We start from the raw sequence: 26,700 nt of genomic DNA, 5'->3' as shown, positions 1-26,700 counted from the left end.
TAATTATGAGAAATAACTAACTTGGTATGCTACAATAATTCTTGGAACCGCAGTTGGAAAAGAATAAGATAAAATACACTCTAGCAGGATGATGCATACCCTATTTCGCCAGAATTATTGGGGCTACCTCAATAGAATCTTCGCCAATACTGTAGGTGGATCGGTCATGGCTCACAGAAACATTGAGCGACCGATTTCCAGGCCTAACACCCATGGATTTCGTCTGGAGTTTCATTACATACATCGCACTAGAACTATTAGCATGCTGACGAATGTTTCTATTTACTTTTTTTTTTTTTTTTTTTTTTACATAACTGCAAGAAATACTTTCCACAGCCAAAGCATTATGATTTTTAACCTGTGTATAGTGAAGTTGAAGGCTATTTAGATTATTCAGTTACGATAAACATTACCTTCCATATATTACATCATTAGTGTCTAAATAATATGCAGATATTTATAGCTTCTTAAACTTCTGGGCTGCAAAAACACATATCAACAAGCACTGCAATTCATTAGTTTCTAGCCACTATGCTTGAGTACATGAGATTTTATGTATGATTTATGGGAGAAGCGTTTTCCACACACATCGCACTTGAATGGTTTTTCACCAGTATGCCGCCGTTCATGGCATTTTAGTTTACTTCGCGCCAAAAAGCCCCTTCCACAAATACCGCATTTGAATGGTCTCTCAGCAGTATGTTGACGGGTATGAACGTTGAAATTAGACAACTGCGAGAAGTTCTTGCCACAAACAACGCATTTGAATGGCTTCTCACCAGTATGTTGGCGATAATGCACATTAAGGTTACTCAAATGGGAGAAGCACTTCCCACATACATCACACTTGAATGGTTTCTCCCCGGTGTGTTGGCGATCATGAAGTTTCAGATAACTCAGTTGAGAGAAAGATTTGCCACAAACACCGCAAATAAATAGTTTCTCACCAGTATGTTGCCGTTGGTGACACTTTACTTTACTGTGCTGAGAAAAACACTTTCCACATACATTACATTTGAACGGTTTTTCACCAGTATGGACAAGTTTATGGCGTTTCAGATTACAGAGTTGCGAGAAATGTTTCCCACATATATCGCATTTCAATGGTTTCTCGCCAGTATGGTGGCGTTCATGTTTATATAAGGTGCCAGAATTAGAGAAGCGCTTACCACAAACATTGCATATGAATGGCTTTTCCCCTGTGTGCAGATGTGCGTGGCATTTTAGAGATCCCTGATCAAAAAAACATTTCCCACAGACATTACATTTGAAAGGCTTGTCGCCTGTGTGTTGCAAAATATGCCTTTTCAGATTACTCAATTTCGAGAAACACTTTTCACAAATATGGCATTTTAATAGTTTTTCAGCTGTACAAGCCCGCAATACTTTCGTCGAGGTAATAGAATTCTTGACGGTCTGATAAACAGTCATGTGTTTTTCATGTCCAAAACCTATGCATTTTGTTGATAAGCTCTCATGGATATCTGAAAAACTATAACAAAAAAACACAATTACTCTATAAAACAGTCTGCCAAATAAATGGTTATTTATTAGAGGACAAAAATTTGCTCCGGCACCAGGCATCGAATCCTGGTCCTTGGTATTACGTACTGAGTGCTCTAATCAATTGAGTGACTTGGTGATCAGGATTGCAGTATTATGCACTGTTGGGGGAAGAATCTACGTAAACATTAATTTTTTAACTTACAGAATTTCTGTTATGTAACCTGAACGTTGGTTTTACATACCAAGTGCTCTAACCTCTGAGCTACGCCGAAGTTCAATCCACAGCACCGGATCGAATTCTTCTCCTCTAGTAATTTTCCCTTTGTGGCCTTACTGCACGTTCGACATGTGTTCTCATATATTAAATCAATTGCCATTATAAAAGGAGAGCACTCAATTGAGTGACTTGGTGGCCGGTGCTGTGGATTAAACTTCGACGTAGCTCAGTGGTTAGAGCGCTTTGTATGTAAAACCAAGGACCCGGGCTCGATCCCCGGCACCGGAGCGAATTTTTCTCTTGTAATAACCATTGTTACCATAACAGATAAATTCTGTGAGACCAAAAATTAATCTTTACGCTGAAAAATGAAGCACACAAGCGAAGATGAACTGTACTAACCATCACATTTAAAATATACTAAAACTCAACAGTAGATTACAGGTTGACAATCATTTCACTGTAAGAAAAGTAGTAATTTTGCATACTTATATTATACATGAGGCATTGCGAAGATAAAGGGCGAAATGATCATCAAACGAATATTTATTTATTTTGGAGAATTATGGGCATGAAGAACAATAATGTAAAACAAATTTTTTTAATTCTCATTTCTTTCCTTTCGATAATAAAGACTGAAGAAAACTGAGAAAAGTTTTCAAGCATTATGGCTATGAATACGATGGTCAAACTCCATAGCTGTCTCCTTTTTGAGTGTCTGTGCTGTTTCAGCTCCATAGATAAAATGTAGCACAAGAACAGCTTTGAGCCTCGTTTGCCTCTCAGGATTTGATCATGAACTTCATTGCCTTTCAGGAACAAGTTATCAAAGCTTAGTTGATGGAAGTGAGATTTAAAGATGGAATAACATTTCAATTCACACAGGATTACAAACAAGAATTCTACATAAACAAAGAATATAATTTGGAAGTGAAGATAAAAGTTAAACTTAAAAAAATACAACCCTGCAAAATTGATTCGTGGAAATGAAGATCTGAAAAAAAAGTGTCCAATCGCCTTGCCTCATGCAAAATTTAAGGACATAAGTGAATTACTGCCATACATTCCTTTGCAATCAAGCAGGATTTTTGTTGATATCACTGACAACGAAACTCATGGAATGCAGAAACAAGACCTAGAGAATGACAACATTGATGCCGAGATAAATCACTATGAATAAGAAACATTGCTTTTTTTTTTGTAGTAGAAGAAAATGTTGTTGCGGAAAAAGTGTGTTGTAATTCCATAATTTGTTCATTAGAGCCATTCAGTCTTTGATAATACTAAACAATGTAGAATACATAAATAGAACAAGATGCACTTATATATTTTTAAGTAAGTAATAATTCTATACTAAAAAATACACAATCTCAGTAAATCCTTTTTTGCTGAGTTTGCTCGAAAGAAAAAATTTCCAATGGGTTTTCCTGAAAACGTGCATTTGTTGAGGTAGTTCTTTGTATTTGCAACACTTCATATATGGGATCTACTGTAGAATACGATATAGAGCCAATTGTGTTTTTGTAGACAGCATGTTTTCGTAATTCCGAGAATTAGTGATAGTTTAGGTTTGGTTTGTTGAGGTTTTTGGTACGCCAAATGTGATGTTAATTTTCGTCGTTATATTTGCACTGAATAATAACGTGCAATCATATGTTATGGAACTTGAACATATGCGGATTTCACTGGAAATGATTTTATATTACAAGAATTTTTTCCAATAGCACATGACGTTATTAGTGCATGATATAGTACAAGATATTCCTATTGTCTGATATTTTTTCGTGTTTCATTAGGATATTGGACGGACGGACAGACAGACAGGTACTGTATTAGTGCTGAAGACATAATAAATACTGTATAGCAACATCAATAATAATAAAAAAAAAAACATTAAAAATTAATATTACAGAATTCATCAAGACTATACAAAGGATTTAAAATCAAATATGTCTTTAGCTTATGTTTAAAAACATTAATGGGTAATTCCCTTACATGATACTGTTTCTAAAGTATTTTAAGTAATGTATGACTAAGTGGCCGGGATCCGACGGAATGAGCACCGTCTTAAATAACGAAGTGATTATATACGCATGTCATATTATAGCGATGTAACGAAGTACATATATTTCCATGCAGGAATTCTGCATAATCATATAATGAAGGATTCAATCTGGCGTCGGAATTGGAATCTGGTGTGGCTTCGTGGATAGTGTCAGCACGTAGAGCTGAAAACTCGGTTCGAATCCCGGTGCCAGAGAGAATTTTTCTCCCCTCTATCAATCCTTCATCATATGATAATGCAGAATTCCTGCATCGAAATATCATATGTACTTCGGTACATCGCTATAATTTCATTCCAGTTTATAGGTAGCTGGAATATACGGACCCTTGTGATTGTAGTAGTGGTAGTTTAAGTTTTAATATAGTTTATGCCTTTCAATATAAAATTATTTCTAATATTTCACATCAGTTACAATCGCATAAATGTATCCATCTTTGTACAGCAGATTGCAACTCCCAATCTTCAGGCTTCTCGGTCTTCTATCTTTTTTATATAATCCCTTCATCCAGCATTTCCTTCTAAGCTCTACCCATGATTTGTAATCTACCTCCTCTGTGTCGCCCTGGTCTTCCCATTCTACATGGCTCTTGACAATCTTTTCTCACTCGTTCTTAGTATATGGCCAGGCCGTCACATCCCGAAACACATTGAAAATTAATGTTATGCGTGATAAATTTAATGAAGGAATGAAAGAAAGGAAATTTTGAAGGCTCATACACCGCACTCACCTATTGGTCAGATTTTCATTTTCCTCTGCCTTAAGTTCCAATTTAAGCTCATCCTTTAGTGTGTCCAGGTCACACACAACTTCCTAAAAAATAAAATGCAAGTAAAAGAATGATTGAGCTAGTTTACACAAGAGTACATCGACATTCATGCATTTAAATTCTACTGTGTCCAAATAAGAACTTCAATAACAGAAAACAATCTCTAAACCAACATTTCATTGTGTCCTTCCGTTTTCTGCACCCTAAGATTTGAACTGCTACTGCAATAATATGTTAGGAAATACTTATTACAGAATAAGAATTCACACTAGCTTCAAGATGTTTAATGACCTGTTTGTTCTATCATGATAAAGATTAAATTTGTTGGTTGATTGTATAATTTTGCTAATCAATTTATAATTTCATCTTTTTATTATAAATATTTTCGTGGATTAAAATTTCTATATTATTAATTATTATATCTGTACTAGCTGAAAGTGCCCGGCATTGCCCGGGTTGTCCATTTTGCTTCTTATTTTTAATTGAACTGGTTGTTAGACTTTTCGGAAATCTCAGAAACTCAATTATAGACAACCAAAACTAATTGGCTTTACTAAGATTTCCTCGTCCATAAAGTTGAAATCTTTACATAGTATCATTTACATGAATTAATGAACTTCTTAGCCAAATGCCTGAAAGGATTAACTCAATTTAAAACAACTGTAGGTCAGGAAGCGAAAGAAAACATTTCATCACGTGCCATACGTTCAAATGTTTTTAAATTTATTTGTGTGTGTGTGTTTGTTTATTTATGTTGGTGTAGTTGAGGCCATCAAATCTTCTCTTTCACATCACCAGAACAGAAATACAAATAAAATAATAGAAAAATTAAACTATAAATAAAATGAAACCGAACGAAAATATATACAGGCTTCAGCCAGACAAACTTTAAATGAGTTAGCATTGCTTTGATTTTCATTCTCCATTCTCAATGAAGTACCGTGGCCTCTCCTACAGCTCTCATCCAATCTTTCTTGTTTGCAGCACACCTCCAGCATTCCCTTGAAGTTCAGCAAAACAAAAACGCACCCCTAAGCCCAGTGTTCTACAGATCTTATATTTTAACTCTGCCGGTCAGTGACTGTTCAATTTCAAATGGCTTATCTTAATCGTGGGACTCAGCGTGTTAAAAATCATTACCTTTTTGCCGTCTCCTTTCCTCCTCAACGCAAATGGGAGTTGCACAGATGCAGAGATAAGATCTGTACATTGATCTTTTCTGTGCTGACACACATTTCACGTAACTTCATGTCTATGTATGCTTTCACTTAAATTTCAGAGACAGCTAATGATGAATAGAGAATTCCCTTGTTCCCAGTCTGAACCCGTAGGGGTGTCATCGTGAGCCAAAATTTCTCTGTATTGGTCGTATCAAGGAATCAATATATACATAGGCCTATATATTTTAATTTATATTGGAAGATTCTTTTTAACCCTTGATTGCCGTACGCCCGCTTATATAATACCCATTTTTTTTTAATTATGACTTGAGAAATTATATCTCACAAATTCAGAACATATTAATTATATTATTTTTATACACGTAATACAGATACAATATAAGCTCTCAATAAGTTATTTTTTAACTTAAAGACTAATATTCTGAGAGACGTATGCTAGTATTTTAGAAATTAAGAGATTGTTCTTTCCTCAACGCATAACATACTACATTGGTAGTGGTTATACTGATCGAATTTCGCAGCAATAAATTTTCGGACATGAATTACAATACGTATATCTTAGAATTAATATAACTTAGTGTTATTTTCAGTGGGCTTACGTAGAGTCACATACTACATTAGCAACATAACAAAAGTATCATTGACGTGCCTTTTGATATGTGTAAAAAGTTTTTTTTTTTTTTTTTTCACTCCTTTGTATAAAATATAGTTGAGAATGTGAAAATCACGCAGTTTTTAAGTTAATGTCTGCAACTTTGAGCGACTGTCCTTGAGCTTCATTTTAATAAATGGCCATTAAAAATGCTAGTCGCATTGAAATTGCAGTTGCTTAAAATCGAAAGGCATTTCAGTGAGTATCATAGGAATACATGGGATAAAAACATCTTCTTTCGTTTTGACAGTTAATATTGACAATATTAATTGTCACTTCTATTACGTTTTTCATGGGTTTTTTTCTCACCAATTCTCGTTCCATTACATAATTTTGGTGAGTCAATATTTTTAGCAGTAGTACTATTGTGATTCAATATTAAGTATTCAATTATGTAATAGCAATACTTGTGGTTTCAAAAAATTCAGTTGGATAAACACAGTCTGCTCACTATGTGCAACTCCATCGAGAAATTCTTAATATGGTCCTGGACTGCATAAATATACTTACTATATTAATTGTCCTCTAGATTTTAGTCTTCATGATGTATCAACAATGTAATTTAATTTCGTGTTATAATTTCCATGGCCTCGTGAAAGTCGATGTTGAATACAACAGACAAGTAGTAGTAATAGGGTTTAAGAAGGGCGCGTCAGCTACTATGGCTATTTGCGCCCTCATCTAAAATTCTTAATATAACAAAGACATAAATAATGTAATAATCAGAGTGCTAAAAGAACTAAAAAGCGTTGTCACGATAAAACGAGGCACACAAATGCAGTATACATAAGGTGATTTCTACAGAATCATAAAAGTGAGCAATTCTACCACACTAGGTGGTATTCAATATGAACAAATAAAACAATAAAACTAAGGCCACCAGGGATAAATTGTGAATCATATTTTAAAACCATAAAATTTTATAAAATATTCGGATGTATAAAGTCCGAAATGTCAACAATGTAAAATCAAATATAAAACAACAAATGTAACCTCCGGATGTAAAGGGTCCAGAGGATAAGTAAAATGGATCAATAAAACACTAAATCACCTTATCCAAACCTGTATTCGATGAAAATCTCAGAACTGCATTTGTACAATTAAAATCATTTCCAAGAGCGTCACGTAGTGTCGGCCGAATTCCATATTGCCTGCGGGCACGGTCATATTTTCTGCAACGCAATAAAAAATGTTCCACTGTAAGTGGAACACGGCACATATCACACTCTGGCTGAGGCTCGCCACGTAGGAGATGGCGATGTGTCAGATGACAGTGGCCAATCCTCAACCGGGTGAGTAAAACCTCCTCGTGTCGTGACGCTCTTGTGGACGAATCCCAAACTCAAACAGTATTCTTTATATTTCGTAATTTGTTTCCTTCTTGTGCAGACCATTCTCCTTCCCATTGCCACCATATTTTATATTTCAAGTAGTTTCGAATGTCCTGCCACCTCTCGCGCCAATATACCAGAGAGCCATTCAGTACGCCAGCCCTGGCTGCAGCATCCGCGGCCTCATTTCCTGGAATCCCTACATGACCAGGAATCCACACTACTCCAATCTCATAATCAGAGCTAAGGAGAGTGTGGAACAAACAGCTCCTGAATTCTTAAGACAAGCGGATCATCACAATTAAAAGACTGCAAGGACTGGATGACACTTAAAGAGTCGGAACAGATAAGGAATCTGCCCTGAGGTTGCCTAATTAAAAACAGTAAAGCTCTGTAAAAAGCATAGAGTTCAGCAGTAAAAACACTATTATATTGGCTTAGTCTGTATTTAAATATCTCTCCATTTGTAACGAAGGAACAACCAACACAATCATTTATCCGGGATCCGTCAGTAAAAACTAATGAATAATTTGGATATCGGGATAAAAGTTCACTAAAACGAAGTCTATAAACAAAAGCCGGTGTAAAATTCTTAAAACATCGGCTCAGACTTACATCAAACATGGGACGTCGCATAAACCACGGTGGAGTGGTGGTATACTCCAGTGTGCGAACTGATAGTAGATGTATATCCAGCTCAGAGAGCAGTTCACGAAACCGCACACCTGCTGGACGAAGTCTCCGTAGATTTTCACTGTATCAGCCGTAAAGAGACGAATGATGGAAAGAGTCGTAAGAATTGTGCTCAGGCTGCGAGCGGAGCTTAACAGCATATGAGCACAACAAGACATTACGTCGCCGATACAGTGATGGTTCTCCTGCTTCACAATAAAGACTCACTATCCGACTGGTTCGGAAGGCCCCTGTAGAAAGTCGTATCCCATGGTGATGGATAGTATCTAAAAGACGTAATTTAGATTTATTTGCTGAGCCATAAATAAAACAGCCATAATCCAGCTTTGATCGTATAAGAGCTCGGTAAAGGCGTAAAAGCACTGTACGGTCTGCACCCCAGCGAACCCCTGACAAAAGGCGTAAAATGTTTAAGGATTTCTCGCAACGCCTTCTCAAATCACGTATATGCGCCTCCCACGTTAATTTTTAATCAAAGATAAGGCCCAAGAATCTCGCAGTGTCTGTATATTGCAACTCCACTCCATTAAGACGCAGTTCAGAATGTGGATGTGGTCCACGTTGGTTGTAAAAGTGGACACACTGCGTCTTCTGAGTTGAGAATTTAAAGCCATTGCGAACAGCCCATTCTGATAGTACGTTCATGACCAGCTGCAAATGTCGATCGATGGACGGAAGATATCGGGAACTGTAATATAAACTGAAGTCATCAACGTACAACAGAGAAGATACTCGGTCACCCACACAGTGGGCAATTTCATTGATCGCAATGCAGAAAAGAAGAACGCTTAATACAGAACCCTGCGTAACGCCGTTTTCTTGGAGATGTTCGTTAGAAAGTGTGGTACCTACTCTAACTCGGAAATACCGCTCTGCCTTGAACTTCGCTACAAACGTTGGTAGACTACCACGAAGTCCCCAATCATGCAGAGTTTGCAGAATGCCATACCGCCATGTGGTATCGTAAGCCTTTTCTAGATCAAAGAAGACCGCCACAAGATGTTCCTTCTTGAGGAAAGCATCTCTAATGGCGGTCTCTAGCCGAACAAGATGGTCTGCGGCAGATCTGTGCTTATGAAAACCACATTGGATGTTAGATAATCGGTTTTCCGATTCGAGTACCCACATAAGGCGTTTGCTTATCATTCTTTCAATAACCTTGCATACACAGCTGGTGAGAGAAATTGGTCTGTAGCTTCCAGACAAAGAAGGATCCTTTCCTGGTTTCTGGACGGGGATTACAATGGTGGAACGCCAAGCAGATGGAAAGACCCCCTCAGTCCAGATTCTGTTATACATTGCCAGAAGAAAGGATTTTCCAGCTGACGGAAGATGGCGAAGCATACGGTTATGGATGTTATCAGGACCAGGGGAGGTGTCAGGGGATGTGTCTAGTGCCGCCTCCAGTTCCTCGGATATGAACGGTGTATTGTAATACTCTGTGTTATCTGATATAAAATTGAGGTTTCGTTTTTCCGCAGCATCTTTGATTTTTAGAAATCCCGGGTCATAATTATTTGAGCTGCTAATCTGTGCAAACGAGGTAGCGAATATTTCTGCAATTTCTATTGGACTGGTGGTCGTTACTCCATTGCTTATTATTCCCGGAATTACAGAACTACGTTTCCCCATTATTCGACGGACTTTGTCCCATACGATGTTAGATGGGACATTCCTTTTCATTGAATTGACGTAGTTTGTCCAGGACATCTTCTTAGCATCGCATACAGTGCGACGAGCTTTTGCTCGAAGACGTTTAAACTGGACAAAATTTTCTTAGGTCGGATGGCGCTCAAATTGGTGTGGTCTCGGGTTGCATCTCTGCAGGCATCCGACCACCAGGGGACAGAGAAGCGTTTTGGCCTGCAGGACGACTGGGGGATAGATAATTCCACTGACTTGATAACCATATTTGAGAAATGGTCTACTACAGAGTCCATACTTTCATGTCCGTTATCATCGAATGATATGGACTCCGAAAATCCGACCCAGTCCGCCTTTTTAATAACCCAGTTTGGAGATCGAGATTCCGCAGGACGTAAAGTGGACATACGCATTCGGATAGGGTAGTGGTCACTACCATGTAGGTCGTGAATCACAGACCATTCAAAATGAGTGGACAAAACTGGGCTACAAATGGAGATATCTATCATGGAGTATGTACCATAAGCCAAGGAGAGGCGTGTTGCTTCCCCTGAATTCAGGGTAACAAGATTTAGACGGGTACATACCTCTGCTATTTTATTTCCTCTGTCGTCATCGGAATTTGAGCCCCAAGAGTGGTGGGATGCATTGAAATCCCCCACTAAGAGATATGGTGCAGGTACCTGTGAAGGAATATGTTCAATTTCAAGCACTGTAAAAAGTGTATCTGGAGGCATATAAACGCAGACTATTGAAAACTGTATGGTAGGTAAGGTTACTCTGGCAGCTATGCACTGATGAGGACTGTTAATGTTGAGAACAGAGGAAAAGATACTCTGGCAGAGAAGGAGGGCACAACCTCCATTAGCACGAATACTGGCAAGATGGTCATACCGGTAAACATTGTATCCCGAGATTTTCAGGGAATGCTCATGTCGGAGGTGTGTATCTTTAGACATAAAATAGCAGGGTTTTCATGATAGATCAATTGCTGTAGTTCTGTATATCTGCTGCGTACACCGTTCACATTTCATTGTACGATATCAGTCATTATGTGGATCTAAATTATCATGGTGGCTTTACGGGTGATTTTCTCTTCTTATCTTTTCTAGGATTTCGTGCCGTTGACTGAGACTGCTTAGCCTTCGACCGTGGATATTCACTCGTAGATCGCCGCACGCCCGATCGTGATCTTGATCGAGACCATGATCTCGACCCGTCACCCGAACAGGGAGCGCGACGACGCAGCGATCTACCAGGCGTAGAGTCTTTCTCTGTCGCCACAGTAATAATCTTTTTTGGAATGTAAGGCCTTATATCAAGGCCACACGAGTCGTCTGACTCAGCAGTCAGACGCATCCCAGGTATACTAACAAGAGGTGGCGTTTGCGTAGATACATCTATTGCTTGTGTTGCCTTTTGCAATACTGCTGCATAGGACTTTTCCGTCGCCTTTTCCTGTTGATCTAAAATATGCTTACGCGCCTCGAAAAACGTAATATTTTCTAGGACTCTCAGTTCTTGGATATCCTTCTCTATCACATACTTCGGGCAATTTTTTTAATTGGAGGCGTGGTCCCCAGAACAATTCACACAGTGCTCAGCGCTGGCACACAGGGATTCACCATGGTCAGCACCGCCGCACTTTGCACATACGATGTTGTTTGTGCAACGTTTTTGCTTATGTCCGAACTGTTGGCACCGAAAGCACCGCATTGGGTTCGGCACATACGCACAAACTGGGACACGCTCGTACCCGACAAGGATGCATTCTGGTAGAACAGGCTTTTCGAAGATCAAAAAGACAGTGCTCAGGGGAACAGTCTGTCTGTCCCGCTTACGTAATAAACGGTAAGCCTTGGACACAGACTGCTCCGCCAGTTCTAGTTGGATCTCTTCATCAGACATACCATCCAGAGAATCCATATGCACTACTCCCAGCGTGGTGTTCAGCAAGGAGTGCCGTTCCACTTTAATAGGGTAAGACCCTAGCAACTTCGCTTTCAACAGCATCTCACTCTGTTTTGGAGATACTGTCTCGACGAGGAGACTACCATTGCTTAGGCGAGTTGCATTTTTGATCTTCCCAACGAGTCCGTCGAGTGCGCGTCTCACGTAAAATGGACTAATGTGTTTCATTGTCTTTTCTGTTCCGTCCAAGGTGATACTGATAAACTTCGGAGGCGGCACTTAGACAGTTACTTTCTCAGGGTCCAGTTCCATAGCAGTTTTCGTCATAATATGACCACCAGTCGTATTTTCTCCTGTCTTCTGTTTTTTATTATTTTTTTCTGAGGGAGGAGAAGAGGAGCGCGAGGACATTTTGAACTGCCCCCCCCCCCTACGGAACCGTCGGCGTCAGCCTGCCACCTGGAGGGCGGAAGAAAAAGACACCTAAAATTCTTCTCGGTCTGTGCCGGCCGTGGGGACCTCCCCCACAGCCCGATCCCAAGCAACCCACTTCACGCAAGTTACCCTTCAAACTGGTCATTACACACCTAATGGCAAGTCTTACACCAGAGGCGTGACGCAGTTTTATGCCCCTACCACGGGAATAACCGCCCATGGCTCCCCACTCTACACTGCACAACCGTCAGACTACTCGGCTAACTCCGACCCACCTCCCAAAGCCGGAGCAATCCGAGATCGCACGCAGCTTCAGGGGAATTGTGGTTGATTACACTGCGACACCCATAAGTCAGCGGTAACACGTCGGGGCGATATATTCGCCCCGGCGAGCAGAGTCGGTCGCCAGGATCTAAATCGCCCCGGGCCCCCATAGGGGCTCTACGTGAGTGTACTTGACGTCTGGTCCGGGCTCGGCACCTAAACTTGCATATAGGGGCAGTATGAAGGGTCCACTATTGCTTCGTTGCTGGGTGTCCTGGGCACAAGTTGGAAGTCGTGCTCGAAACCATGGGACAGGACCATGGAGATAGGAAAGATCCCCGCTGGTGAGACGGGAGTTATAAGCCTAAGATACTTAACCTAATAATGTATATAAAAACTAGAAGAGGAAGAAGAATGTAACCTAGCAAGGCATCCTTAACAAATCAATCCCGTCATTGTGGCGGACGTGGCAAAACAAACAGTGGGGATGGAGAGGTGAAAATGGCTGTGATGATGTGGTGGGCATTCCACATGCAATGGTGGCTGGCGAGGAGAAACAAAGCGATGAAAAAGATGAGAGAATGAAAAGGACTGGGTGGTGATAAGGCGATTAATGTTGGAAAAGAAAACACGAGAGTCACCATTGCATCCCCTGGTCACCAACTTGACGGAACCCACCTCAACCGGACAACAGACAATAATAAAGAACAATTGACTGTAGAAGATTTTTCATTTTAATATTCAACATGAATATTTGGTCTATTTATTTTTATTTTTTATATTTTTAATTACTTTAACTACCATTTGCACAATTTTAATGTAGCCTATATTCTTCTCCTGATTATGAAGGTTAAATGTGCATACTTTGGCACATATCGGTCAAAGCGTGTAGATTTGTATAGAGAACATACACACATACATACATACCCACATTCAATTTTATATATTAAGATTAATAATTGAATTATTGGTAGTAATATAATAGTTATACGAATTATTAATAATACTTGTTTACATTGGTGAAATCATTTAATTATACCAACAAAAAATAATGGTTTCCATTAAGCAATCTTTGCTCATTTACATGCAACTTTTATTACTAGTTCTCTACCAGTATCTTAAGATCTGGTAGCTGAAGGGAATTGTAATCACATTACTTAATTGCCCCGTGTAATCAGTTAAAATGTTAATAGTAAATAATGAACCCCAAATTCATTCCCTACGATTTCTGCCAACATAATTAAGAATAATATGATCGCTCATACAATCACCATCATAACAAATTGTGTAAAGACAGGTTTCTGGTACAATTTCTCTCTAACCAAAGTGTGTTTTGCTACAAACTCTACAACTTACCCAATAAATGAAGGGTTCAGAGCCATTGTGGGTCAAGAGCCATTTATTAAAAACGGAGAAAACAAAAGTTAAAATTAAGTGATTACCATAATCTAACGACACATGTAGTAAGTAAGAAAAATTATGCACATTAATATTAAATGATATGTCAATCTTCATTAAATTATGGTATTTACTTAACTTTAACCCTTGCTTTCTCCGTTTTTAATAAATGGCACTTGGCCTGCTATGGCTCTGAACCCTTCAAATATAAGTTAAAGTTCTCTATCTAGAATACGAATAAAGTTTAGTCATTTAAATGGATAATATAACAAATAAAGTACTAACTAGAATTACATACCTAATAAAATTGAATCCATATCTGGTTTTACTTATATGTAATATATTTTCTCTTAATATCACTCAGTATTGGTAATAATATCAACCACGAAAACACTGTGCGAAAAAAGCACGTATAACACATGGAGTAAATTAATACCAGAATGAAACAATTGGAAATGTTGATCTAAATGAGGGGTTGGAAAGCAATGGTGGATTGTTATTGTTTAGGTGAGGGGTTTGGACTTCTTTCATTGCTGGTTGGAAATGTTCATGACATTATATCATAATACATAACTGTTAGTAACAGTTTTATTTTGCTCATCACAGAAGATTAGATTTGTAAAGAATTGTATTATAATAAATTTCATAGATAGGTAGTACCAGCTAAGTGATGTTATTTTCAATGCCAGCATGAGGACCTCTGGCTATTTGTGTCATTTCAGTCATTCACTGTTAACAGAAACATCTAAAATAGAAATAACATCATTAAGAGAACAATGTACGGTCAAGTAATATGAACCAATAAATCCAGTCTCTAGTAATAACACATATCAGTTAGCAGACAAGACAAAAATCATGAATGAGATTGCATTGAATTATGAAAAAACAGGCACCTGATATCAGTACATTTCCTTTTTAACACTAACAACAGTGCAAGCCACATAAGTCACAAATTATCCAAGATTACAATTTACCCTACTTACTTACTTACAGAAGGCTTTTAAGGAACCCGGTGGTTCACTTCCACCCTCACATAAGCCCGCCATTGGTCCCTATCCAGTGCAAGATTAATCCAGTCTCTATCATCATGTCCCACCTCACTCAAATCCATTTTAACATTATCCTCCCACCTATGTCTCGGCCTCCCCAAAGGTCCTTTTCCCTCCCTCTGGATTAAATGTTTCTAATTACGTCAGCTGTAGAATATAATGTATGCAGTTCCGCATTGTGTAACTTCCTCCATTCTCCTGTAACTTCATCCCTCTGATACCCAAATATTTTCCTATGAACCTTATTCTCAAATACTCTTAATCTCTGTTCCTCTCTCAAAGTGGGAATCCAAGTTTCACAACCATATAGAACAACCAGTAATATAAATGTTTTATAAATTCTAACTTTCAGATTATTTGACAGCAGACTAGATGACAAAAGCTTCTCAACTGAATAATAACAAGCATACCCCATAATTATTCTATGTTTAATTTCCTCCCGAGTATCATTTATATTTGTTACTGTTGCTCCAAGATATTTTAATTTTTCCAACTCTTCGAAGGATAAATCTACAATTTTCATATTTCCATTTCGTACAATATTCTGGTCACGAGACATAATCATATACTCTGTCTTTACCCTACCATGGGTTACAATATTAAGTCGTACCTATAAACATTTTGCTCGCATATTAAAAATATAAAAGCTGTTCGTAAGTGAATAACTAAAGAAAGACCATATTGTTCATATAAATACAAAAAAATGATTCTTTCATTACCAGGAAACAAGAGGAAGCTTTGCAGTTTGGGACAAAGTAATTTATTGCGATCTGAAAATGAAAAGGTGTTTTCGGGTATTAATATCTGTCTTTTATACTTCATCTGACAGTATAAGTCGTGCGATTTAATTGTCTCAGAGTTAAAAACTGAATTCAAATCACTGTTTATATGCATAATATTCTCAAACAGGATAAAATTGATTAAAGTATAAGGACAATACTAACACATCTCTCGTATGGCAGAAGGCACTGTGGTTATTGAAGTTACAGGAAATGACTAAAACATAGAAGACTTAACAATTCAAGCGAAAAAAAGTGACAAATCAACTTTTAAAATGTATTTGCATCATCTCAATAACATCTATATAGGCCTATAAAATAAATTACGCATTGAAATCTAAATTATTTCAATATAAAATAAAGCATTTAAAGATCAATTCTAGGATATAATAATACAAACCTATAGATAATTTTATCAACATACTGAGAATATTAATAGCTCTCTCACATGAAACATAGCACTGTGGAAGGGTTGTAGAGAGATGGTGTCGGTGATGACCAGAATGAAGGTAAGGTATTGTGTGAATAAGAGCCAGCATAAGGCATGAGCCAAACTAACCTCAGATTCACACTTTACCATAGGAGAAGTAATCAGGACTCCAATTTCTTCAACTTCAATCTCTGATATGACATGAAAGATGTTGTCCTTACATTCTGTCTTCATCTCAGTCAAGTGCAGATTCAATAAATCCACTTCCTGAAAATCAAAACACATCACAATAATTGAGTAATTTCTAGAACCAGGATTTACATGAACAACGAAGTCTGAAACATGCATAATAAAATATGTAATATGTAAAAATATGCAAAATCCAAATGTTATAGGGTTTACTCTAAACCTTGTCTAACAAAAGAGAGTAAAGGGAATCACTCTTATGGCTTCTGTGGGCAGTCCCTCGGCCTCCCATTTTGTCATTTCGCTTTCCTTTTATGGTGCTTGTTTTTAGGAGAATGCAATGTGAATTATATTGAATCTGACAGCGGTAACAGTTTTCTGCCTAATGTTGATAAGTGTTTGGTAAATAAATAACGAAATTACTCGAATTTTAAATATGTTTCGGTGTAACAAATGATTTTGGGGTGGATGTGCAGTTGTTGGAATAGTGATAGGGTGCGTGAGTATGTGTATGGTTGTGAAGTTTATGGCTTGTAGCAGTGAATTTTTCTAATGTGCCTTCTTCCTGAAAATTAGTGCACTTTATAAAGTTATGCGTATAAGGCTGACTGAAGTGTATAAGCCTTAGTTAAGCGTATGGAGTTGTGGTAGTAATTGTATGTTTATAACAATCTTGTGAAGTATACTTTATAAGAAAAGCTCACGATGACAGATAATTTTGTAGTGAAACATAGCCCATTAGAAGTGGGGAAGAGAGGTGTCCTGAAAAGTGTTAAATGTTATGTTTTATTTAACGACTCTCGCAACTGCAGAGGTTATATCAGCATCGCCGGATGTGCCAGAATTTTGTCCCGCAGGAGTTCTTTTACATGCCAGTAAATCTACTGTCATGAGCCTGTCACATTTAAGCACACTTAAATGCCATTGACCTGGTCCGGGATCGAACCCGCAACTTTGGGCATAGAAGGCCAGCGCTATACCAACTTGCCAACCAGGTCGACTGGTGTTCTGAATGTATACAATACATTATGTAAAGAATATCCAGAACTGACTTTAGACAAAGAAGTTAAAGCGACATTGCAGTCCAAAGAAAGTTCGCAATAGAGCAACTCTATCAGACAAGTATGATGATTTCACGAAATCTGCTATTCAGGTGAAAATACTTTTTTTTTTTCAAAATGAACTTCTCAAATTGAATAAAATCTTGGCCGAAATTAATAATGATCCCCATATGCTTTCTTGATCCAGAGCATCACTTCATAGATTACTGAAAGTTCTGAAGTTCAAATATGTTTCTAGAAGCTAATTGTTTCCTAACTCATAGAGACGATATTGTGTTGTGGTGAAGAAAATATCTTTCATCAATTAGGAATTCAGATCTGAGGGAAGGGTAATATATTATCCTGATGAGACTTGGGTCAATGCAGGAAATACTGTTCAGAAAATTCTGAAAGACGAAATAGTTAAATCAAGGAAAGATTTCTTTCTTCATACTTTGTCTATAGGGGCTGCAGAATCCTTTAGGGAAGGACAAAAGATTTATATTGTTGCATATAGGAAATGATAAACGGTTCGTTGATGATGGAAAATTGGTCTTCGAATCTAAATCTACAAAGGACTACCATGGGAGATCGACAGAAAAAGATTTGATTACTGGTTCACGAATATACTCCCACGTCTAGAGGAAAATGCTGTCATTGTCATGGATAATGCTCCATGCCACAGCGTGAAAATAAAAGAAGTGCCAAATAAATCATGGACAAAAGTTCGCATCAAACAGTGGCTAGACTCTAAAAGTATACACTATGATGAATCCAGCCTCAAAGTGGAGTTACTGAATTTGATACCTGAAGCTCTTCGAATTTCATGCAGTGAACACAAAATTGACAAGGTAGCAGCTTCCACTGGAAGACAAGTATTAAGATTGCCCTCTTATCATTGTGCTCTAAATCCCATCAAGTTGGTGTGGAGCCAAATTAAAGAACATATTGCTCGCAATAATAGGAAACTCACCCTAGCAGAGATCCGCAGATGGTTGGAAGAAGGAATCGAAACTGTGACTGTAAAGAAATGGAGGGCATGTGTGCAACACATGATAGTAAGAGAAGAGGTTAAAATGTGGAATTATGATTGCTTACGGAGGAAACTGTCGAGACTGATTATTAATATTGACAGCAGCAGCAGTGATGACGGTGATGATGATATGGACAGCGTAGAACCTTTAGACGACAGTGATTAAAGAGGTATGTTTTATTACTTCATTATATGTGTATGTATAATATAAAGTTAATGTAGTAGTCTATAATGTATTTGAAACAAAACACTTCACTAACAGAGAGATTACCGGACTAGTAGTAGGCCTAAATGTTTTCAAATCAACTAATAGCTTTTCCACCAAGTGCTACGATGTAGAGGGAAAAGTGGAAAGTTTGTTTTGGCCGAGTCCCAGCTCTCTTGAGACAGGGTTTAGGAAACAAAATATGAATGATATGTCAGATAGGTACCGCTTATGTTTTTTTTTTTTAATTTGACATCAAGGTTCAATATGTATACTTTATTTCTCTTGTTTGCTTTAACTGTATGGTTGCAAAACACAACTAACAACTTCTAAAGACTTTCTGTTCCCATGCTTTGTGTGTTATCTGCAATGATATTACCCAATGTTGAAAATGATCGTTCAGCATCACATGAGGTTACTGGACAAGATTTTAATGTAACCCTATAGGTTATGAGAGTGATAGTTCCAGGTTCAAGCTAGCCAGAATTTCATTGCACAAGAGTTTCGTTCCTTTGAGGCCAGTGCTGTAATCAGGCTTTTTAGTACCTACACGTTCACTTTTACCTCGGGAGCCCCAAAATTGTGCCCTTGTGCAAGCAAAATGTTCCGTTAGGGATTTTGCTGCTTTCAATAATTATGCAGAAGGTATCATGAACAAAAGCACTCATATGCACACCCAATAATTTTCCACGAGGCATAACAAACAAAAACACTTGCACAAACAGCACACAAAATACAGCAAAATTACGCACGTGACACTCAAAATACAACAAAATCACGCACGTGACATTCAGATTACTTGCGCGCCAACTGGGCACAAGTAAAACACAGAAATCGTGGCCAGATATTAAAAGGTACATGATGGCAGAGAACAGCTAGTTATATTAATGTGGTTATTATAATGGCAGAAAAAACATAGTTAATACAATAATATTCACAAAATTTATTAAATGTTAGACGAAGATTACAGGTTGTTACCAAAGTTTGTAATATTAACTTTTCTTTATTGTAAGCAAAATGCAATAGAATACAAAGTTTAAATCTGTCACACTGCCACAGTCTGGACCTTCAGTTTTGCCACTTGAAGTTCGCACAAACTTTCATTTTCTGTAAATATTCGAACCTAAAATAAGTGTCTTGTGTGATGTGTTTTAATAAAGAAAATCCACACACTTTTTGTTTATTTAGTTGTCTGGACCGTCAGTTTTGCCACATTAGGAAGTACCCACAAACTTTCATTTTCAGTGAATATTCGAACCTAATATAAGTGTCTTGTGTGATGTGTTTTAATAAAGAAAATCCACACAGTTTTTGTTTATTTAGTTATGTCTGGACCGTCAGTGTTGCCACATTAGGATGTTCGCACGAACTTTAATTTTCAGTGAATATTCAAACCTAAAATTAGTGTATTATTTGTGTTGTGTTGTGTTTTAATAATGAAAATCCACACAGTTTTTATGTTTATTCAGTTACGAACAGGTGATAGAAAAATAAACTTCACATGGCTGTAGTTTCAACATTTGGCACCATGAAATACGAACTTTTTTTTTTTTGTATATACCGGTATTTACTCAATTATCCGGAAAAATCTCTTATCCAGAACTAGCCTGGTCCCTTTGGTGCTGGATAAGAGGGATTCCACTGTATAATACAAAATTAAAAATCGGTAAAATGCATTCTATATTGTCATATGATGACATAATACTGACAGAGTGATATTAATGCGTCTATCAATTATTAGTAGTAATTATTCCACTCACTAAGTCTGAACATCTCCTCAAGTGATCGCTGACAAGCAAAAGAAAAAATTGCATTTGCTGTACATTTTGGGTGTGTAACTGATGGTCCTATTCCTTGATCAAGGCAATTCTTTATTGTCATGTATCTTTAGTGCAGTAGATGAACCTGTTCCACTTTTTTGTAGCAATGTAATAAGCCAAAGTTCGATATCAAATTCTGTAAATTTAGTCGTCAAGACCAAGTATGATGAAAAATCTCAAAGTGTTGGCAGTCATAACATATTTTCTATTTTTCTCAAAGATGCTATGCAGATCTGAAGCTATTCTCCCACAATGGTCCTCACTACCATCATTTTGGAAATCTTCAGTCATTGATACTTTTTTATCCTAGGAGACAAAGGCAACCAGTTCTTCTCTGAGGTAGGTACCAAAAATGACGTGCAAGATTCTTTAGAGCAGGACTGACATCTAAGATGTTTGCAGTCCAATACATTTGGAGTTTCTTGAAAAATATCAGTTCATTTAAAGAAGCTGAAATTGGAAGTGCAAGTTTAAACCATAGGTTGAAAGCTTAGAAAAGTGTGTTGACTATAGAAATGTTATTATCTCCCAATTAAGGCACGAAAAACAAATTTGAAATCGTAAAAAAATGTGCCTTCATTAACACCTGCTTGTGTGTCTCTAGGGCCCGGTTCTCTGTGAGAAGCTGACTTTGGACCATTGTTTTATTTTCACAAAATATATCCTAAAATTACGAATTTTGATATCAGTTATGTTCATAATCCTAAACATGTATCCTACGGTCATGTATTCAATATATGTTTCCTTTCATTTTAAGGTTGATTAGGTTTATAAATGTAATCCTTATTGTAAGAGAGACATGTATGGTTCACATGGTACCACAAATAACTTACAGAATTGAGATGTTTCAGATTCACTGTAGGCCTACTTATGTAGTACAAAAATATTGACAAGAATCAAATTTTATATTTAAATTTACAAATAAATGCTACTTTACAAAAAACAAAGATAGTAAACATCGATATATTAAGTGCCTACTATAATGGGTTGTAATGTTCCTGATCGTGTATCGTGTATTTAGCCATTACTATGCTTATGATCAGGACTCGAAATAGGCATTTTCAGAAACAAGAAAACCCTGTTCTTTTCGTGGACATGATGACATTCTTGACAACGACAGAATTAATGGTGAGTAAGATAACACCGAGAATTACCATGCTATATATATATATATATATATATATATATACATATTTTTTCAATCTTAATCATAAGCAGTGGCGACTGATTGACTGAGGAAAGTGAGACCGGGCCTCAGTCACTTGGCTTAACTGAAATCAAATTTTGTGTTTTTATATAATGTATTAGTTATTTGAATGAAGCATATATCGCTGTAGAAGCATTTGAAAACGTTGTGATGTAGATAGACCTGTTTTGCAGTAAAATTTGTTCCTGAGGCCAGGATGGCTCATGCTGGATCTGGCTTGTGATATATATAGACCTGTTTTCCAGTAAAATTTGTTCCTGAGGACAGGATCGCTCATGCCAGGTCTGGTTTCTGCATTCCGTGTGTCTTCACGGGCTTTTGAGGTTGCGCTTAAAATGCTGTAGCTGAGGCACAATTCGTCTGGCCTTGTGGCCTGGTCAGGTTTCACTCTTCCCATCCATGGGCCAGCCTCAAGGGTAGAGTGGGGTGGGAATAGCAATGGTGACTTGTCTTCCTAAATAGGCCATAAAAAACGAAAATTCCAGCTCTTTGCCAGGCAGAGACCCACAATGTTCTCTCCCCTATGTCTTAGTTTATGACTTAAGCGAGGGTGTTGTACTATTGTACTTCGTAGTACAGTAGTGAATATGGGCCAATGTTATGTATTTTGGGAAAAAATAAACAGAAACAAATGCGAGAAATAATGCTGGTGTAGTTAATTCATTGTTAGTGTCCTTTTTCGAGAAGAAATAATATTGAAGGAAAGGAAGTTTTAAATAAAGAGACAGCCTACCGAGATACTTATGACATCACTGACAATTTTTCTGACAGATAGGGGAGAGTCGGGTAGTAGCGGATGTCGGCTAATATCGGACAGTGATGTTTCTTCCATAAGCCATCAGATGGTAAGACCAGATTGGCATGGTTACATTTCTCTATGCGACCTATGAACACTGCTTTCAGTTGGAAGCATTCGCTCGACGAGTACACTTCGCAGATGCCATTTTGTGTTTGTGTGGTTTAGTTTCTGTGCATCGACTTAAGTTTGGTGGTCTATCTTTCTCGCACTGTAAGTATTGATACAATATGTCTTAAATGCAGTGTAGAGTTACTCTTAAATAATACATTTGTGTATTACTTACAATGAAAAATTATTATATAGTTTAACTTTGAGTGTCAATTATAATGACGGTATAAATCGGGTAGTATCGGACAGAACGTGTCGTCTAGTATCGGACAATGTTTAAAACACAAATCTCTAGTACAGGACAATTTTTAAAACGCATACTGTTGTCAATTGAATAATTGGGCCTATGAATTAAAACAAACAAATTAAATTGAAGCAAAATTAACAACCATTATTAAAACTAAAATTATAAATTAAATTCAAATAAATCACGTAAGACCCTATATGTTTTATCTTTTACAGATTATCAGATTACCCATCTATAATTAGTGTCTACAACAATGGAAAAGAAACGCGGAAATGGGGAGAAGAAAACATGAAGGGGGCTTTACAGAATGTGCTGAGTGGAAAAATGACTATCAGGCAAGCCGCAGTATCATTTTCTGTCCCTAGAAGTTCTCTAGGCGACAGAGTTCTGAAAGTAAAATCAGGAAGTGATGTAAAAGTTTGTGCAGATATGGGGAGGTTTAAACCTACCTTTTCCGAAAATTATGAAGAGGAATTTGTGAAGCACATAAAAGATTTAGATAATCGCATGATGCCACTGACTAAGAAAGAGTTTCTCAAACTGACTTTCGACTTGGCTGAGACTCTAAGAATCCTGCATCGATTCAATAAGGAAAAGAAGCGTGCTGGGAAAGATTTCTACTATAATTTTCTAAAAAGACATCCTAATTTATCACTGCAAACAGCAGAATCTACCAGCTCACAAAGAGCGGTTGGATTCAACAGGCCTCAAGTTTCAAGATTTTTCGACAAGTTGGGAGATCTGCAAAATCAATTCCACTTTCCGGCAAGCAGAATTTTTAATGCAGACGAGACTGGAATATCCTGCGTTCACATAAACGATACAAAAGTATTGTCCGTGAAAGGTAAGAAACAAGTAGGCAAATTAACGTCTGGAGAGAGGGGACGTACAATAACTGTGCTTCTCTGCGTCAACGCATCCGGGGACCAGTTCCTGCCCCCACTTTTTGTGTTTCCTAGGCAACGTATGAACAACCGCCTGATGATAAATGCACCATCTGGTAGTCTTTCTGTAGCTCATGAGACGGGATGGATAACTGCAGACAGTTTCATGAAGTGGTTTGTGGAATTTGTGAAACGTGTCCATCCTACCACAGAAGACCCTGTGCTCTTAATTTTAGACGGTCATAGCAGCCATAAGGAGCTCAATGTCATCCTGTATGCTCGAAACAGCAATGTGCACATGTTGAGTCTTCCTCCGCATACGACGCACAGGCTTCAACCATTAGATAGAACAGTTATGAAGCCTTTCAAGAACGCCTACAATGAAGCTTGCGCTGAATGGATGCGCAGAAATCCTTTCTCCAAAATTACGGTCTATGAAGTCTCAGAACTGGTCAACGTTGCATTTTCACGGATATGCCACATGGACTTAGTAAAGAAAGGGTTTCAATGTACTGGCATCCATCCATTCAACCCGAACATTTTTACCGATTTAGACTACTTGCCATCTCAAGGCCTTGATATCCCTGACATGCTTTTTGAAGAGTCTAGGAATTGTGGGCCTGAAGATTCTGAGAGAACTGTAGAGGACGTACGTCAGCTTCCAGAAGTACAAGAAGCTTCAGCATCTAAGCCAGTAACAACATTGTGTACTGCCAAGCCGTCCACTTCTTCCCAGCTGTCCCCAATCTCAAGCTCAAAACAATCATCTTCTGGATTCATAACACCACCTTCATGCTCGAAACCACTCAATCTACATCTTGATTCAGCATCAACTTCAACGTCAAAATCTCACTCAACCACATCACATCTGACTCCCTCTTTTAGTCGCATCATTAAACAGATTTCACCAATTCCAGAAGCTGCTCAACGAAGGCTTAATGTGAGAAGGAGACGAGCTGCCAGAAGCGAGATACTCACATCAAGCCCTTACAAGGCTCAGCTGGAGGAGAAGCAGGCTTTGAAGAAGAGTGAGAAAGTGAAGAAAAGGCTGATGCAAGACAGCATAAATAAAAGAGCTACCAGGTCGAAACAAGAACTAAATACCAAGGGCGGAAAAATTTTTGAAGGTGAAACAGAGTGTATCATTTGCTGTGAAACCTTCCAGGAAGACTGGATCAAGTGTGACTTCTGCCAGGGTTGGGCACATGAAAATTGTGCTAACACCGAATCAACTACAGAATTTTACAAATGCGATTCGTGTGAAATAAAAGAAAAAACACAAAAATTATTTTTTTTACTGTCCTAACCATAGACAATAAAAAGTAACAATGTTCAGGGCGTGTCCGGTACTAGCCGACACTTTTCTCAACTTCACTATTTCAGAATATTACTCTGAATTTAAATTTCTCATGTCAAAGTTACCACTGTATAGTTTTGATATTCATATTTAGTAAAATCAGTACGTTATTTTCTTATAATATATTAATTATTTAATTCAAAATTAATTGTAGGTCCTAAATTCAATTAATCCTTAACTGTTCGATACTACCCGACTCTCCCCTAATCTTAAAACGCAAGTTTCTATTGCATCCTGGTATAGGCAACATAGATGGTTAAGTGGTAATGTGGTGCAAAATAAACTTCTTTGTTGGCCTTATTTGTTGCTGTCAAAGGAAAAAAATAAAAGGAAAAGAAAGAAAGGGAAATTTCAACACATAATATGGGTTGCTTCATCACACTGAAACAATCACTGAAACTCGCAGCATAACAGCTTATTTTGTGAGTGAAATTATTATTTTTCATTAATAGTAGTAGTAGTAATAATAATAATAATAATAATAATAATATAATAACAATAATAATTAATATCATAAATAAACATTTCCTATCAGAGGCACTTAAACTAGTTGCATCTGGCCTCACTGAGGATTTCAATCACCGGTCGCTACTAATCATAAGCATATATGTGCCTATGAAATATATAAATCTTAATCATATATATGCCTATGATTAATATAAACATTTCGGCCACATCTTTGGATATTTTCATCAATTCATCATATTTACACAGACGGAAACCAGAAATGGTACAATAGTCACTTCATCAAATTGATAAAAAAAAATCTACTTAATAAAATTCACACATCCTTAATAATTTACTTCCATGTGTTTATTATGACTAGCAAAAGAGCATGATTTCCGGTCACTTACAACTGTCACCTATGTTTTCCAAGATCTTTGAAATGGATATTCAGGTTGCAGCATAAACAATAATAAATTTGACTCGTTGCCTAGCAGTGGCCATCTCAACATTAGCTCGATGTTTTCAAAGCTTATGCGATAATGTGGGGCATCTCTAGAGAAGATTATTTTTTATTGTAATTGTCTTGTACCATGTCCACTAATTTTGTATCATTCAAAGCACATAATCTGCACCATCTCTGGAGCACATTATTTTGTTATAGTAATTGAATTGGTTGTTTGAGAGCTATGGACATTTGTAGTTTCTGAAACAACCAATTCAACTGTCTTCTATCATGTCTACTTATTCTGTGTCCTTGAGTAGTTTTTCTTATTATATGCACCATCTCTAGAGCAGATTATTTTGTTGGTGTAATATGTCCTTAAGCTTATCTTATAATAAGTGCTGTCATGGTAATTTTTCTCTTCGCCATATTCCCCATCCCTTGTTTTTTTCCCTTGAAATATATATTTACTCTCCTCTCTCTATCTCTCCGACTGTCATTTAATGATTTTTTTAATATTGAAGAAGAAGTAAAGAAATTGTTTTGCTTTACATTTGAATTGAAAACAAGCTTTATTTAAAGAATATACCATGTAGCCCCACC

The 26,700-nt window shown here is 37.4% G+C and overlaps 1 protein-coding gene across 3 annotated transcripts in view; it reads right to left on the bottom strand.

Moving 5' to 3' along the window:
- Positions 1-276: 276 nt before the first annotated feature.
- LOC138691422 (zinc finger protein 235-like) overlaps positions 277-26,700 on the bottom strand; it is a 39,760-nt gene continuing 13,336 nt past the window's right edge. For all 3 annotated transcript variants that reach the window (XM_069813346.1, XM_069813345.1, XM_069813344.1), the window contains 3 exons: positions 16,452-16,589; positions 4,517-4,599; positions 277-1,492 (listed from right to left, as the gene is read on the bottom strand). In XM_069813346.1, the coding sequence (XP_069669447.1) occupies positions 523-1,492; positions 4,517-4,599; positions 16,452-16,589 (1,191 nt within the window). In that variant the 3' untranslated portion in view covers positions 277-522. The remainder of the gene's footprint in view (positions 1,493-4,516; positions 4,600-16,451; positions 16,590-26,700) is intronic.

The sequence above is a fragment of the Periplaneta americana genome, chromosome 16 (assembly GCF_040183065.1).
Source record: "Periplaneta americana isolate PAMFEO1 chromosome 16, P.americana_PAMFEO1_priV1, whole genome shotgun sequence".
Taxonomy (NCBI): Eukaryota; Metazoa; Arthropoda; class Insecta; order Blattodea; family Blattidae; genus Periplaneta; species Periplaneta americana.
This window is presented reverse-complemented; position numbering and strand designations above follow the sequence as displayed.